The 17,317-nt window shown below is 46.7% G+C and overlaps 1 protein-coding gene across 4 annotated transcripts in view; it reads left to right on the plus strand.

The window, feature by feature from the left end:
* The first annotated feature begins 2,873 nt into the window (after positions 1-2,873).
* HMGCR (3-hydroxy-3-methylglutaryl-CoA reductase) overlaps positions 2,874-17,317 on the plus strand; it is a 39,484-nt gene continuing 25,040 nt past the window's right edge. Inside the window, exons 1-5 of one of the 4 annotated variants that reach the window (XM_075932286.2) lie at positions 2,874-3,031; positions 11,133-11,319; positions 11,752-11,863; positions 13,094-13,181; positions 13,432-13,516. In XM_075932286.2, the coding sequence (XP_075788401.2) occupies positions 11,155-11,319; positions 11,752-11,863; positions 13,094-13,181; positions 13,432-13,516 (450 nt within the window). In that variant the 5' untranslated portion in view covers positions 2,874-3,031; positions 11,133-11,154. The other 3 variants (XM_075932287.2, XM_075932288.2, XM_075932289.2) reach the window with 3 other exon arrangements.

A 17,317-nucleotide genomic window follows, 5' to 3' on the forward strand; every position in this document is an offset into this window, starting at 1 on the left:
CTCCCTCTGGGGGTTGTGAAGGGGAAAAAATGAATACATATTCCATTTTAAGTATGGCAAAAGTTTAACAATAGGGGAGTCTCCAGATCCTATTCAGGGTTTGGTGTTTAATATATTTATTTATGAGATGGAGCTTAGTTGACCCATAAAAATGGTAAAATTTGCAGATGACACAAAGTTATTTAGCTAATCAAGGATAGAAAAGACAGAAGAATGTTAGAGAGGCTTAAAAGAGTTAAGTGAATGGACAATATGATGGAAGATTAAATTGCTGACAAAGACAAGGTAGTGAACTAGGAAAAATAATATGAACTATTTAATACAGAACACTGTGTTCTAAAGTTAGTAACACCACAGAAAAAAGTTGTGGTTTTCATTGACAATAGAATGAAAACCTTTTTTCAATGCATAGCAGACAACAACAACAGATAGCAAACAATATTAGAATGAATAAGAAATGGGACAGGAAATAACTCTGAAAAGATGTACTTATTTAGAAAATTGGTTGGCTATTCATTTTATCTCAAAAACACATATAACAGATAGAAGGGGTTCAGAGATAATGGACTTCTGTATGAGAAGAGACTGAAAGCAACAGAACTGTTTTAGGGAGGAGACACGTACAAAGAAACCTAAGAGACGCATACAACAAAAAAGAATGGGAAAGATAAGCTTTATCTGGCACTCCTATTTACCCTCTTAGTGCAAGAACATGAAAGGCAATAAATGTAAAACTGATAAAATACTTTTATACAACACATAGTTAAACTGTCCAATTCCTTGCCACTCGATATCACAGAGAGCAAGAATTTAATAAGATTTAAAAAGGGATATGCCAGCTATATGGGTAATGCAAACATCCAATTAAATTAGATAGGATTTTCAAAAAATATTTATTGCACGCTTCAAGACATACACCAAGCCATATTAGGATCAGGCCAAACCTTTTCTTCATCAGGGAGATTATTAGAGAACTGTCCATTCTGGGGTTTCTTGCATCTTGCCATGAACCATCTGGCAGCCCATGGTATCAGGGCAGCACACTGTACTGAATGGACCACTGGGCAGTGGCAGCAGATATTCAGAATTTTTGGAATTGCACAGAACAAATCCAAATCCTGCCCTCCCCTACTGCCTAAGTTTCTGGAAGGGAATTTGGGTGCAAGAAAGCAGTTGAGGTGCAGACTCTGGGATGGAATTTGGGTGCTGGATGCAGGCTCTGGACTGGGGCAAGCGACTGGGATGTGGCAGGGGATGCAGGCTCTGAGAGTTGGGGTGCAAAAGAGGTGAGGCTCTGGGAGGGAGTTTGGGGGCTGGGGCAGGAGACTGGGTACAGGAGGAGGGTTGAGTGCAGGTGGTCAAGTTGTGAGGGGTCAGGCTCTGGGTGGGAATTTGGATGCAGAAGGGTTAAGGGGACAGGCTCTAGGAAGGAGTTTGTGCGCAGACTTTAGACTATGTTAGCGGGTGGGTATACAGTGAACCCTCGTTTATCGCGGTAGATAGGTTCCAAACCCGACCGCGATAGTTGAAAATCCGCGAAGTAGGGACATGTATATTTAACATGTATACAGCGAGCCCTCGCTACTTCGCGGTTCGACTATCGCGGATTCACGTATATACATAATGTAATGAAAAAAGTCCGCGAAGTCGTGAATCCGCGATGGTCGAACCGCGAAGTAGCGAGGGCTCACTGTACAGGAAAGGGTGAGCGTGGCGACAGGACCCCTCTTAAAAGATTGGGTCTCTTCCCTGACCCAAACTTTGGTGGAGTCAGGCCCCTGTGCTCTCACACTGGTGGAACAGGGGCACATGTAACTCACTGTCCCTGACACTGGGATCATCCAGAAAAGCAACACTAAAGCTCTTGCCCCAAAGGGGGCATGCAAAGTTGGAACAAGTCATAGGCAGCTGAAGATACAGACTAGCATATTAAAAAGTCTCAGAGGGATAACTATGTACAAAAGTCCTGTGACTCCTTAAAGACTAACAAAATATATTATAAACTAAAAAAAATGGTCTGGTAGCACTTTATAGACTAACAAAACATGTAGATGATATCATGTACATATTTTGTTACTCTATAAAGTACTACCAGACCATTTGCTTTTTAAGTTTATCCTGTACAGACTAACTCGGCTACCCCCTGAAGCTTTCCAAATATATGATATCATGCGCTTTGGATGAAATGGGTTTTACCCACGAAAGCTCATTGTAGGGGTTAGTCTCTAAGGTGCCACAGGGCTGCTCCTCGAGGACCCGAGGAACCTGCTCCAGCCCCCTGGAAAGGGAGCGGACAGCGCACCGCGCTAGCCAGGCAGAAGCCCCGCCCGGCTCGAGGGCGGCGCCCCGAGGCGATGGGCAGGCGCCTGCCAACCAGCACCCCAGGGCCAGTCACATCGGGATGGGGTGAGGGCCTGATGCAAAGTCGGTGCGAACACGGGGCCGCGTGGCCCCGACGGAGTCTGCCCCGGCCTCCCGGGGATGTAACGTAGAGAGCTGCGGGCCAAGCCAGCTCCCTCCCGCAGAGCCACGCGCGGGAGCGGCCTGAGCCTGGCACGGCGCAACTGTGGCCGGGCAGGTGGCCCCCCGGGGCGGCCGTTATTCCGGCCGGGAAAAGCAAAGCAATGGGACCCTGCGCTCCACGCCCCCCCCCCAGCAGGAGAGAGGCAGCCCCGCCTCCCTGCGCTACTGGGTAGCGTAGCCAGTTGCTCAGTAGAGAGCCTTATGCAAATAAACCCCAGTCTGTTGTCCAATGAGAAATAGTGCGGCCCGTGGCGAGATGGTGCGTTTCCCCCTCCTGATCCATCTAACGCTGTGCGGCTTCGCTGGCTGGTTGCTAAGGCAACGGGCAAGTGACGCGTCGTGCCGGGCGCCCGCCATTGGTTGTGCGATCGGGCGATGGCGGCGGCCGGGGAGTCGCGCGCTGGGGTTGTCCTTGTTGCGGTGCGCGCGGCTGCTTCAGTCAGTGAGCTGCGGCGCGCCGCGCGAGAGGAAAGAGAAGGGTAGCAGCTGCAAGCGCGAGCTCTATCAGGTAAATTCAGCGAACGCCGGGGCTTGTGGGGCGGGAAAGGGGCAGAATTTCTGTCAGGCGTGCTGAGGACAGGCCTTTTTACGACAGTGGCCCTTCCGCGCCGGGGGACCGCTGCCGCCTGGGCCTGGCCTGCGTTAAAACGAAATCTTGAGAGCGGCTGCGGTAAGTGGGTTCTGACCCCGGCACCGTTTGGTGCCCCCGAGCCTGGGGCGGTTGGATAAGGGGGAAGCCCCCGCGGCCGGAGTGGGTGAGTTGCAAGTGTTCCCTCATCTCGGACATGCCCGCTCCGCCCTTCGGCGCGCCGCAGGGAAGGTCACAGCCGGAGCCCCTCTCGTCGTACATAGCCGGGCGCAGAGAAGTGTCCTGTGGCTCGGGCTGTGGGGCAGGGGGGAACGGTCATAACGTGCCGCTCGGGCCAACACCCAACGCAGGCACCATCACACCGCGTCTTTGTTGTATTTGTTGGGGGCAAATCATAGAATCATAGAACTGGAAGAGACCTCAGAAGGTCAAGTCCAGCCCCCTGCTCTGGGCAGGACCAATCCCAACTAAATCAACCTGGCCAGGGCTTTGTCAAGCCGAGACTTAAACACCTCTAGGGATGGAGACTCCACTACTTCCCTAGGTAACCCATTCCAGTGCTTCACCACCCTCCTAGTGAAATAGTTTTTCCTAATATCCAACCTGGACCTCTCCCACCTCAACTTGAGACCATTGCTCCTTGTTCTGCCATCTGTCACTACTGAGAACAGCCTCTCTCCATCCTCTTTGGAACCTCCCTTCAGGAAGTTGAAGGCTGCTATCAAATCCCCCCTCTCTCTTCACTTCTGCACAATAAACAGACCCAAGTCCCTCAGCCTCTCCTCATAAGTCATATGCTCCAGCTTCCTAATCATTTTAGTTGCCCTCCGCTGGACCCTCTCCAATACATCCACATCCTTTTTGTAGTGGGGGGCCCAGAACTGGACACAATACTCCAGATGTGGCCTCACCAAAGCCGAATAAAGGGGAATAATGACATCTCTGGATCTGCTGGCAATGCTCCTCTTAATGCAGCCTAATATGCCATTAGCCTTCTTGGCTACAAGGGCACACTGTTGACTCATATCCAGCTTCTCATCCACTGTAACCCCCAGGTCCCTTTCTGCAGAAATACTACTTAACTGGTTGGTCCCCAGCTTGTAACTATGCTTGGGATTCTTCCGTCCCAAGTGCAGGACTCTACGCTTGTCCTTGTTGAACCTCATCAGATTTCTTGTGGCCCAATCCTCCAATTTGTCTAAGTCACTCTGGACCCTATCTCTGCCCTTAAGCGTATCTACCTCTCCCCCCAGCTTAGTGTCATCCGCAAACTTGCTGAAGGTACAATCCAACAAATCATGTCACTGATTCGTGCCTACCCCGTGTACCCGGGGGAGTTCAGGCATCAGTTCCACAACCTGCACAGCGAGCCACCGGTTTGACCCCGCCTTAGTCTGCAGTTGTGTTGCTGACTGGGAGGAACCACCTCACGGGAGCGCAGCCTGTAATGTAGCTAGTAATGCAGGTGGTGAGCTAAGGTGGAGCCCATGGGCGGTTTGGAAGGAACTCAAATGTGAAATTGCAGCAGTGCCCAATGGTGTGTAACCTATTGTTAAATTGGCCTCTGTGCCAGATGACTGGAAGTTAGCTTATGTAACTCTGCTACTTAAAAAAAAGTTCCAGAGGCAATCCTGGCAATTCTAGTCTGGTAGGTGTAGCTTCAGTACTGTCAGAATTGTTGAAACTAGTACAGGACAGAAAATCAGACATTTAGAGGAACACATTTTGTTGGGTAAGAGTAAACACGGCTTTTGTAAAGGGAAAATATGCATATTTCTGTTTGCTAGCAGAACATTCCCTTATGTTTTTTCCTGGTATTTTTTCTTTTGTTCTACTTTGTCTGTCTGTTTTAGGTTCCTCTTTTCTCTCCATGTGATTATCTGTACTACATTGTAAAGGAATATTAGTCTGGTTATTCTATAAAGTGTTGGCAATACTTGTATGGCTTCCATCAGAGCAAACACAATGTATTTGTAATTTTAAAAAGTCAAAATATAGGAATATCTTAATGGTAACAGACAATGAGTTTGAAAAGGCTAGAATAATTAGATGTTATTATAACTTGTTTATTAAATGGTAAAAATGTTTCAGAATGTTCTCCCACAAAGAAACTAGAATTTGGGAATGATCTCCAGGCTGTTAGGGTGAAATTCTTGGGCCACTGCAATCAATGGCAAAATGTTTAGTGATCTGACAGTCTGGATTTTGTCTCTGCTTTCCAAAGAAACCAAGGCTAGCAACATAATCTCCACCACTTCTACTGTTCTGAGCAAATGAATTGACATTAATTGTTTTCCAAAGCAAATTTCACTTCAGATGCCATTTCAGATGTTTAAGAGCAAAGTCTAAACATCTGCTTGTGTATCAAATTTGTTAAGAAAAATTGACTTAGTTTATTTTTGCAGTTAAAGAAATATGCAAAATATCTAGTATTTGTTACTGTTCAAGTAATTATTGATAAGAAACACAATATGCCTCATTGCAAATCCTGTGTAAAAATGATTGCATCAGCCAGCAATGGGCTCTTGTTCCTAACCTAAGAACATCATGTCATGGCATCATTAACCAGTAAAGCTCTAACATGGCTGAATGTAGTAGCATTCATAAAAATATGTTGCTTATTTTTATCTTAATTTTTTAAAAAGTCACATTTAGATTGTATTAAGATATTGAATTACAGGCAGTCCCCGGGTTACGTACAAGATAGGGACTGTAGGTTTGTACTTAAGTCGAATTTGTACTTAAGCCGGAACTGGCGTCCAGATTCAGCTGCTGCTGAAACTGACCAGCGGCTGACTACAGGAATCCCGAGGCAGAGTTTCTCTGCTCCGGGCTTCCTAGAATCAGCCGCTGATCAGTTTCAACAGCAGCTGAATCTGGACGCCTGGGACAGAGCAGCTGGGGCGCTGCCGGGTAGGTCTCCGCAGCGCCTCACCTCAGCACTGCGGGGACCAACCCGGCAGCACCCCAGGTGCTCTACCCCAGATGTCCCCAAGTCAGCTGCTGCTGAAACTGATCAGCGGCTGATTCCAGGAAGCCCGGGGCAGAGCAACTCTGCCTCCGGCTTCCTGTAGTCAGCCGCTGGTCAGTTTCAGCAGCGGCTGACTTGGGGACGCCTGGGGCAGAGCAGCTGGGGTGCTGCTGGGTTGGTCCAGTAGCGCTGCTCCTTGGCGCTACTGGACCAACCCAGCAGCACCCCAGCTGCTCTACCACAGGTGTCCACGAGAAAAGCCTGGTCTGCTGGGAGGGACGACAACGCACTAGCTGCGCCCCCCCAGCAGACCATGGAGATGCGGGACTGAGACGCGCCGTGGTGCCGCCGCCCGGGTCCTCCACAGCTTTGCTCCGCGTCTCCCTGGTCTGCTCCCTCCCCCCCCCCCCCAGCAGACCAGGGAGATGCGGAGCAGCTTTTCTCGCCCCGGAGGACGCGGGCGGCGGGACCTCGGCGCGTCTGGGCGGTCCTGCCGCCCACGTTCTCCGGGCCGAGAAAAGCCCTGTTCGTAAGTACGGATCCGACCTAAGTCGGATCCGCGTAACTCGGGGACTGCCTGTACATTCTGAATCTCTCTATATAGAAAGCTTTTCCTTCCACATGACAGAATGACATAATCAGGGTCCCAAAAGCGGGGGCGAGGCAATGAGCATAGTGAGCACCGGGCACAGCCCCCTTGTTTGCTTTAAGAAATGTGCATAGTTACATTGATTTTTGGCTTGAAATTAGCAAGATCTTATTTTAAAAATAAGAAAACCCAGTTTACTATACATTTCAACCTTCAATTTGCTTATTTTCTGCTACGTTTTTAGGTGGTGTTGAACAATAGAACCCTAGAAATCCTGCCACCTTCTTTCCTGTCCTGATCACCCATAACCAACTTTATTATTCTCAATGCAATCAAAAATTTCTGACAAACACTTTGGCCAACAAATACACGGTTCTGAATCCCATCTCCTGAAAACAGAACTACAAAAAATATCTACAAATAGCTCAAATCTCGAGAGTTTCTGGTGACTTAAACCAGTGTTAGAAGAAATGTTTTGCTGCTGTGACCCAGCCCTGTGATTTAAAGGGGAGTACTTGGACAGAAAAAGACTGTGATAACTGCTGAGGCCCTGGTCTCTTCAGCCTGGAGAGAAACACTTCTGCAGGCTGGCTTGTGCATCTCTGTTGAATGACTGTAGCATTTCTGCTGTCCGAGAATATGTGTGTTGAGAAGAAGGCATATTGCTTTCCTGCAGACTAGGGAGAGAGTTGCTACTTTTAATTTCTATTGATTTTTTTTTTAGATCATTTATGTTACAGAAATTCATAAGGCCCCAGTCTGCAATTGGGTCCTCAGAGTGTTAGACTAATATACACACAATGCAAAGATGTTCCTTGGCCTAGTGATTTTAGAATCTCAGTACTAATTACAGTAAACTTCCGATAATCCGGCACCTTTGGGACCCAGGGGGTGCCGGATTATCAGATATGCCGGACTATCGGAAGGGGGAGCTATGAGGGGTCTGGGTGGGGGGGGTGCCACCCCAGACCCCTCATAGCCCCCCCTTCCGATAGTCCGGCTCTGCCCCAAGCGTCCCTGATTCAGCCGCTGCTGAAACTGACCAGCAGCGGCTGAATCGGAGACACCTGGGGCAGAGCAGCTGGAGTGCTGCCGGGTTGGTTGGGGTAACGCCAACCCTTGGCGCGGCGAGACCAACCAGGCAGCACCCCAGCTGCTCTTGGGGACGCCTGGGGCAGAGCAGGTGGGGTGCTGCTGGGTTGGTCCCGCAGCGCCGCTCCTTGGCGCTACTGGATCAACCCGGCAGCACCCCAGCTGCTCTGCCTCAGGTGTCCCCAAGTCAGACGTTGCTGATACTGATCAGCAGCTCACTCCAGGAAGCCTGAAGCAGAGCTGCTCTGCCCCGGGCTTCCCGGAATCAGCCGCTGGTCAATTTCAGCAGCGGCTGAATCGGGGACGCCTGGGGTGCTTCCGGGTTGGTCCCGCAGCCCCCAGGAGCAGCGCTAGGGGCCTACCCTGCAGCGCCTCAGCTGCTCTGTCTCCGGCTTCCCCGATTCAGCCGCTGGTCAGTTTTAGCAGCGGCTGAATAGGGGAAGCTGGAGGCAGAGCAGCTCCAATGGTCCGGCTGCAGAGCACTTCCGGGTTCCTGATGGTGCCGGACCGTCAGATGCCGGACCAATGGAGTTTTACTGTAATTTTAAGGTACCAAGCATTTAAACATTCATCTTAGTTATTTAAAATTAATTGATTTCATGGTATGGAAAAATAAGCCACAAATTCCAGAAGTACTTGTCACAGAAACATCCAGTAACGTGCAATAAAATTACAGGTCTGTTTGCATAACCTTAGAAAGAGTAAATATCCTTGAAGAGCTTAGAATCCAAAAGTACAATAGAAAGCAAACAGTGTGGGATGTCGTTTTCATAACAGAGGGAGGTAGGCCCCAGACCTGGCGCAAACTGGGACTGAGCAGTCATCGCGTCTGCCGGATCCTGGACTGTTGTGCCTTTGCCTCCCTGCTTTCATACCATGGAGTCAATGCTAAGGGGAACCGACTCTTGCTCCCCCTTTTGATACTGGGGGGGAGGGGAGGGAGAGCGAGTAGTTGAGTAGTGACTTGACTTAAATCCCTAGTTTTAACAGGAGGCATTAAAAGAAAAGGATACATGTTTAATGAGGCTTATAGAAAAAGGAAGGTGCACTATTCAGTAGGGGTATTAGTGTGTAATAGAATAGTCATGTAACCAATAGCTTTTTAGCGGTTACACAACTGTTCAATAGTCCCTGGGGGTGGGACTGGCAGCCAGTGCACTTCCAGCCCCGCTCCCAGGGACCACCCTGCCATTTTATGCTGCTGTGTCTCTATCAGAGGTAGCAGCACAGGGTGGCAGGCGAGAGCCGGTCTGCAAGGAGAGCCAGTTTAAAAACCGGCTTCCTGTGCAGACCAGCTTCACCTGCCGCCCTGTGCTTCTGCCTCTGTATCTGGGGCAGCAGCAGCCTCGGTCCTTGGGATGCCTGAGCTCTCCATGACAGAGGCTGCTCCATGGCAGCAGCTCCTATCCATGGGGGTCAGGGCAGCCTCTGTCCAAAGGGAGCTTGACTTCTCCACGGACAGGGGCTGCTGTCACAGAGCAGATTCTGTCCATGGCGGGCCGCAGCTCGTGGACAGAGGCTGTTCCGTGGGATACAGAACAGCCTCTGCGGGGAGCTCAGCCCCTCCCAGCCAAGGGCTGCTACCGCAGAGCAGCCTCTAACTGCAGCAAGCCCAGGCCTGCCACAGACAGAGGCTGCTTCGCAGCACAATTTCTGTCCCATGCTGCTGCCTCTGATATAGGCAGCAGTACCGGGGGGACAGCAGGTGGCTCCTGCCTCCCTCCTACCGCCTCTGTAGGAGGTAGCAGGGAGGGGGCAGGCAGGTCCGTGGAGTTGGCATGCACAGAGGGCTGGCTTGAAAGCCAGTTCCTTGTGTGTACTGGCTCCCACCTGTGCTCCCGCACCTTCTATGCTGCTGCCTCTCGGAGGGAGCAGTGTGGGGGTGAGCAGGGAGAGCTGGCTTAAAAGCAGCTCCTGCCCCTCCCCTTTCCTGCTGCCTGATACTGAAGAAGCAAGGGGGGAATGCGTGTAGTAAACAGAATTAACCAGTGAGCCTATGTTTATCAATTAATCTTGTAATCGTCTACACATTGTCATCCCTATGGTTTATTTAGGGACTGAATACAAAGGGAGGAAGGGAGGGTCTGGCTTTAAATATGTAAGAATGACTGCTGTGGAGGATAGTGCAAGTTGTCAGCATTGATAGAGAAGTGAGCCAGAGTAGGAGGGAAGTTACCTTCGGATTTGAGGTGTCACTGAGGAAGGTGTCCAAGAGATGTTTGAGCTGCTGATGAAGAGATGCTCAAATGGAGAGAAGTTGAAAAATCAGGATAGAGTGATAGTTTTAGTAGTAAGTAGTGTTGATTATAAAGATAATAGTTGAAGCTAGGGATGTAAAATCCTGCTTAATCAGTTAACCTAACATTTAACCAGTTAACTGACTAGTGGGATCTCAATGCTCCAGCTCCTCAACCCACTGGGCTTCCACTTCCAGCTCCTGTGCTGGGGCAGGTGGCTGGCTCTGCTGGCTCCTGGTTCCTGGCTTCTGAACCCCACACTAGTGCAGGCCGTGGGTGGGGAGCTGCTCTCCAGGGAACTAGTTAACTATTACCCAGTAAGCATCACCTTTACTGGGTGATACTGGGTAACCGATTACCTGTTTACATCCCTAGTGGATACTGGAGTGAATGAGAGCAACCAAATGGAGAGTGTAGAAGAGTGGTTAAATATGCTTGTTGAGATTCTAAAAGAAGATGTAGTTATTGAAATAAGAACTTGAGGCCTCATCTACACTGAGTTTGTTATGAAAATTTACCGCTGCTACAGTAGCACTAATGACAATGCTAACATTCAGTACACAGGGTTATATGAAATAGTATAGCTCAAACACCAGTGTCTTTAAAACTAATTCCCTGCCATTGCTAGCACAAGAGCCTAAAATAGAGGCATCACCTGGAGAGTTCAAAGTCACTGCCATTGAGGAGAGTATTTGGAAGATGAAGCAGCTGTCCGTAACAAGGACAGAGGTGAGCTCGAGGAGAACAAGGATAAAGTAAAACTGGCCAGACGTAAGAGGTTGGTCAAATTTGCAAATGGTTTTCAGTGGATGGAAGAGGACAGAAGTGAGATTGGAAATAGAAATGTGGGGGCTTTGAGTAGATCTCTTTGAAAAGAAAAAGAATAGGGTGTTTACTGGTGAGATAGGAAGGACTTTCTTGGGGAAATCTGAAGAAGCAGATACAGTAGAAAATGTTTTCAGAACAGGAGAGGCAATACATATATGGAGATGGAGGTGAGATTCCTTAATATCTTAAAACAGATTGATTTGGAAAGTAATAGCTTGGAAGAAATTAAACAGTGCTCATTCTTTTTCCATTTTTAAGTTTTTTACTTAATTGTACTAAATTTTCTTTTGTTTCATGTTCTAGGTGTAGAAAAACAAGCTTGAAAATGCTGTCTAGACTCTTTCGAGTGCATGGCCTTTTTGTTGCCTCTCATCCATGGGAAGTTATTGTGGGGACTATAACTCTCACCATCTGTATGATGTCCATGAAGATGTTCACTGGTAATGACAAGATCTGTGGTTGGAATTATGAATGCCCAAAATTTGAAGAAGTAAGAAGTTAAATTTATTTTGTTTATAGTTAATCTACTACTTAACCCTTAAACTACTCTTAAAGTGCAGATTTGTCTCATAGAATAAGGACAGAGGGAGGGGAATTGCCTAAAATGTTAGAAATGAAGTAATTCTTTTTGCATATTTTTCCCATTTTAGATAGACATAAGCAGTTACTAGACAGTGTGACATAGTATATCTTTGTTAACTTGAGTTCTTAATCATAATGCACTTGGTAGACTAGGAACACTTCAGTGTTTTTGCAATATGTAAAGATTGTAAAATGTGATATAGTATGGTCAGTTATTTTAATTGAAACAATTGAAAATTTTTATTTTGCAGCTTCAAAAATTTAAATGTATGGCACTTTTAATTGTTAAACTTTCATTGTGTTTTAATGAGTCAACTAAAGCCATTTTTATTTCAAATAGGATGTTCTTAGCAGTGACATCATAATCCTGACAATCACACGCTGTATAGCAATCCTTTATATATACTTCCAGTTTCAGAATCTAAGGCAGCTTGGATCAAAATATATTTTGGGTAGAGTATCTTATTTTGTATTTATTATCTTAGTTGCTTGGTTGTAGAATAGTGTTGTTGGTTGTTAGAAAATAAATGTTCAAACATATAGTGGGATCAGTCTGTCCCTCTAATAAGTAACAAGATGAACATTTCAGTATTAAAACATTAAAAGTGAAATAATTATTGAAGTTTTGACTGTCTCAGAAGTGAGGTGGGAGTATATAACTTTTTAAAAATTTAATTATTGAAGTATGCATTGACAAAACTTCATCCGGTTTCCACTTCTGTGATGTCATGAGAAATCTGGGAGGATGAAGTCCCTTTCTCTAGTGAAGAACTAAGAGATTTGTGCCTAGGATTCCTCAGGATCTTCAGTTTTGTTAAAATGTAGAACTATTCACACTCTGAATAGCCAAAAACTGTGATTCTCTTTGGGGAATCTTATAATTGAAAAAAAAAATCACATTTAAATCCCATTCATCAGAATTTTGCACGTGCTTGTGATTTTCACACAGAATGTCAAGAGGGAGTTTAAGTTTGTGAAGAAAATAGGATCTGTTCCAAAGAGCATGTTCTTTCAAATGTTCTTATTAAAGGGTAAAAAAGATTAGTGTTTATTAAAACTAGCCAAAGGAAAATAAATTTCCCTTAGACCAGTGTTTCTCAAAGAGGCCTGTAAAATCACTTTAAACACACTATGGTGGCCAGTTAGCAGGTTTCTCATTTACCGGCGCCATGGTCACAGAGCCTTGCAGCTCCCATTGACTCTGGTTCACCGTATGCAGCCAAGGGGAGATGCGGGAAGCTGAAACAAACCTAAATATCTCTTAATAATTTGAATTCTGTATTTTACGTATGTACAATAAGCATGCATATGTCAAAATAGATATTTTACTGTGATCATTCATAAATGATAGGGTTAGAAAAGTCCTCTTACTTCATATTCAGCCATTGATTTAAAAGCCTCTCAAGTAAAATATATAATCTGAACTTAAACCCATTACCTCCAAAACAGATTAAATTGGAGCAGAGTGTTGAAAAGTTCCTCTGGGCTAGAGTAACAGTTAAACACTTGAGTCAGAGATGTTTGTGTACAGTATTACTGAAAAAGAGATGTATGTAGTGTAAAATCGTATGAACACAGTCCTTTAGAAGGAGGAGAAAATTAGTTTGTGAAATGTTTAGGTTTCAGTGCCTTCTTATTTCAGTCTGGAAAGGTCTAAAATTGCAATTCTTTCATTTTTAAAGGTATTGCTGGCCTCTTCACTATCTTCTCAAGTTTTGTTTTCAGTACAGTGGTAATTCACTTCCTAGATAAAGAATTGACAGGCTTGAAGTAAGTACTGCACATTTCAAGGTTTTTAAAAATGTAAATGGCTTGAAATCCTTGTGCTTGTGTTGGATAATTTTTTAATTCTAATGTAAAGCATGGTTCTTGTCTAAATTATTTAAAGCTCCATCATTGATATATTAACATGATTAGCTGCTGTTTTAAAAATGATTTTCCATTGTGTATAATTCACAAGTTTATTGTTTTTAAACTTTGGTATTGCATCATTAATGTGTTCCTCTGTCTCTTGTTTCAGTGAAGCTTTACCATTTTTCCTGCTTCTGATTGATCTATCTCGAGCCAGTGCATTAGCCAAATTTGCACTTAGTTCCAACTCACAGGTCAGCCTTACTTTTTATAATGTAGCTATTGAACTTAATACTTCAAGATATATGAGCACATGAACAAAAATATACATACTAATAATAATGAACGTAAAATATACATACTAATGCTATGTCAGGTCTTCCTACTGTCATGTGGTTCGATTTTTAGATCCAAGGGAAACCAGGACACTCCAGAGAGACTTAACCACTTTCTTATTTATTGCAAGCTTTAAGCAGTTAATATAGTTGTTTAAATTTTACAAGTCTCAAAAGCACCACCCAATTTAAACCTTAAATACTATAAATTCTAAAGCAGTTAATACAGCTCAATGCAAAAACAATTAATAGAAGATTATTATAATATACTAATTAAGCCTAGTTCATTTACACTTCACCCATATGCTACCTACAAAACCAAGCCTTTAAATCCTGTCGAAACACCATGCATTACTGTAGCCAGTGTGAAGGGGTCTATTACTTCTAGTTACAATGAGCAGGACCTGTGGGTCAATCCTGCTCCCTCCCTTCCACTGATTCTTTTCAAAAATGAGCTGCAGATGCAGATACCCATGGATATAAAGCAGATCTTTGCGGGTTTGCAGGGTTCTACTTACTCCATGCCATCCCTGACACTATTTTTGTGCTGCTGATTCTGTGATAGTAAATCTGTTTAGCTCTGTCAGCTAATCAAATCCCTCAAGGCTAGTTTTTACAATATCTGTTAGCACTGTAAATAATTTAGCATTTTAGTAAGTTTCAGCCTTTTGAATCCTGAGATTTTATAAACCTAAGAATCTACATTTAATACTTCTTGTGGAGGAAGGAAGGCTCCTATTTGTCCCTAACTAGTATACTTGCTATAATGGCCTTGGAAAGGGTTCAGAAAAGGGCAACTAAAATGATTAGGGGTTTGGAACGGGTCCCATATGAGGAGAGGCTAAAGAGACTGGGACTTTTCAGTTTAGAAAAGAGGAGACTGAGGGGGGATATGATAGAGGTCTATAAAATCATGAGTGGTGTGGAGAGGGCTGATAAAGAAAAGTTATTTATTAGTTCCCATAATAGAAGAACTAGAGGACACCAAATGAAATTAATGGGTAGCAGGTTTAAAACTAATAAAAGGAAGTTCTTCTTCACACAGCGTGTTGTCAACCTGTGGAACTCCTTGCCAGAGGAGGCGGTGAAGGCTAGGACTATAATAGAGTTTAAAGAGAAGCTGGATAAATTCATGGAGGTTAGGTCCATAAAAGGCTATTAGCCAGGGGATAAAATGGTGTCCTTGGCCTCTGTTTGTCAGAGGCTGGAGAGGGATGGCAGGAGACAAATCACTTGATCATTGTCTTCGGTCAACCCTCTCTGGGGTACCTGGTGCTGGCCACTGTCGGTAGACAGGATACTGGGCTAGATGGACCTTTGGTCTGACCCAGTACGGCCGTTCTTATGTTCTTATGTTCTAATGAACACTTGGGGATCCAGGTTTGTTTGTTACAGCCAGGGGTTAATTATAGCAAAAGAGACAGGGGACAGGGTATCTGTCAGCTTGAGCCCCACAGTGGGGTCTGACAACTCCTTTGGCCCTGCAAGATTGAGGGATGCGGAGATGATAGCTTCTGCAGCCCCTCAGGGCTACAGTGGGGCACTGAGCTTTGTTTGGGGCCAAGAGAGCTGTCCGCCCTGGGGCTGCAGGTGGGATCTACGGACCGGGCTTTCGATAACCTAATTGTTACCGTACATCAGGGCTGCTCAACTTTGGAAGCTCCAGGGGCCACAATGATGTTCTCAGCACATGCTGAGGGGTGCAACTGAAGTGCAAATATATATGCAAATAGCTTTTTTAACAGTGACAGGCATGAATACAAAAATTAAGGTAAGACTACACAACACACAGGCCCCATTTAAGTCAGTTCTGCTGATTATTAATAAAATCTACCCGATTTCCACCCATGTGACAGCACTTCTAATGAGCAATGACAATCCAGGAATTTAACTACTAAAACACATATCAACAGAAGACTATTGTATAGACTACTTTTTTGTTTCAGCTCCTAGCCATGTGTTGAGCTCCATGTAAACCCAAACTGCACCGTGGGCCGCAAACAAATGGGCCGTGGGCCGCATGTTGAGTAGCCCTGCCGTACATGATGTTATAGTGAGAGATACTGTAGGTTTTAAAAATGCCCTGAGTGGAAGAATTATTTTTCATAATGGGAATATATCTGCATAAAACATACCTCAGTGAAATTGCTTTTTTATTATTATAGACATAAATGATTTTTCAAAAAATCGATGATGCAAGTACATGTAGGACCTCCCTGGTCCAGCACCCTTGGGACTAGGGATGTAAGTGATTAACGACCAACGGATAAGCAGGAGCTTATTGGTTAGCACTGATAACTAGTTGCTTCCCCCCTCACCTCTCCAGCTGCAGCTCTGCTATATTAAGAGATGGGAGCTGGCATGTGAAGACTCTGGCTCAGTCCCTGCTCCCACAGGTCATTGCTCAGCTCCCCCTGCCACAGCCCAGCTGAGCCCTGTGCCAGCTCCTGGCATCCCCCTGCCCCTGCAGCCCAGATGAGCCATGCACCAGGTTCTCCCCCCTCCCCCACTTGCAGCCTAACTGAGCCACATGCTGGCTCCCGGGCCCCCACCATAGTTACCTCTAAGGTGCGCGCCTGCGTGGGCATGCACCAATAACTTGAGTCCCGCCCACCTTCTTATCAGGGTTGTACAATGATTGCTCAACTGCTCATTTGGCGGAGTTTTGTGGCAAGAGTCTTCCCTGCCCCAAGAGCAGCTGGGCAGCCATCATATGGCCCTGGCCCTAACATCAGCCCTTCCCCAGGGCTGGAGCTGCATCCAGAGCGGGCTGTATGGCGGGGCCAGGGCCAGAGCTGCCACATGGTGGGCTCTTGCTGCTGGGGCTGGAGCTGCATAGTGGGGTCAGCTGAAGCAGAGCTGCATGGCTGGCGGTTGCCCTGTCATAGGGCTGTTCTTAGAGGTGGGCATATTGGGCCCATGCCCAGGGCACCACAGCCAGAAGAGTGAGGGGCAACTGGGTATGGGTGTTGCTGGGCAAAGTGGGTGGCGGGTACTGGGCACAGGCTGGGGGTTGGGGACACAGCTGGGAGAAAAGTGTAGGAGTTGGGATGAAGGGGGCACTGCAGAAGTTAGAGGCAAAGCGGGCACAATGCAGGGTTAGTGGTAAAGCGTGCACAGAATGGGGCTGTAGGGGTTGGGGAGCCCATGGATGCAGGAACAGTGGGAGCAAGGCTGGGTGGAAGTGAGACTGGGTGCCAAGCTGGGTGGTTTTTCAGGGTGGGTGAGTGAAGGGTCATTATCCTTTGTTTTGGTATTTTTTCTTACATAATTTAAATGATCTCTCTCTATAAAAAGCTTTTCCTGTGGGATGACAGAGTGATATGAAATGGGCGGGGGAGTCAAAGGCTTAGTGCGCCCACTGAACCAGTGTCCACCTGCCTCTGGGCCCTGCCCCTAGCCTGCCCTGCCCACGCCCCTGTCGCATGGCTTTCCTGTGTGTGCCTGACTGAGCCTGGGCCACACTCGCCTGGGCCCGCTGTGAGCGGGGCAAGTCTGAGCTCTGAGGCTCTCCAGAGCCTCCACTCTGCACTCCAGGCTCCCTGGACTTGCTATGGAGCAAAGCTGCCCCAACACCTCATTCAGAAAGGCTGGGTTGTGGGAGGGCTGTGGTTCATGCTGCTGGGGCTGGGCTGCCCGGCCTGGTGGTGCTCTTGGGGGGAAGGGGTGCATGCAGCTCAATGAATTCATGGGAGGGGACAGGGTGTGTGTAGGGAGGGA

Source organism: Pelodiscus sinensis, chromosome 6, assembly GCF_052426305.1.
Source record: "Pelodiscus sinensis isolate ZL-2025 chromosome 6, ASM5242630v1, whole genome shotgun sequence".
Lineage (NCBI taxonomy): Eukaryota > Metazoa > Chordata > Testudines > Trionychidae > Pelodiscus > Pelodiscus sinensis.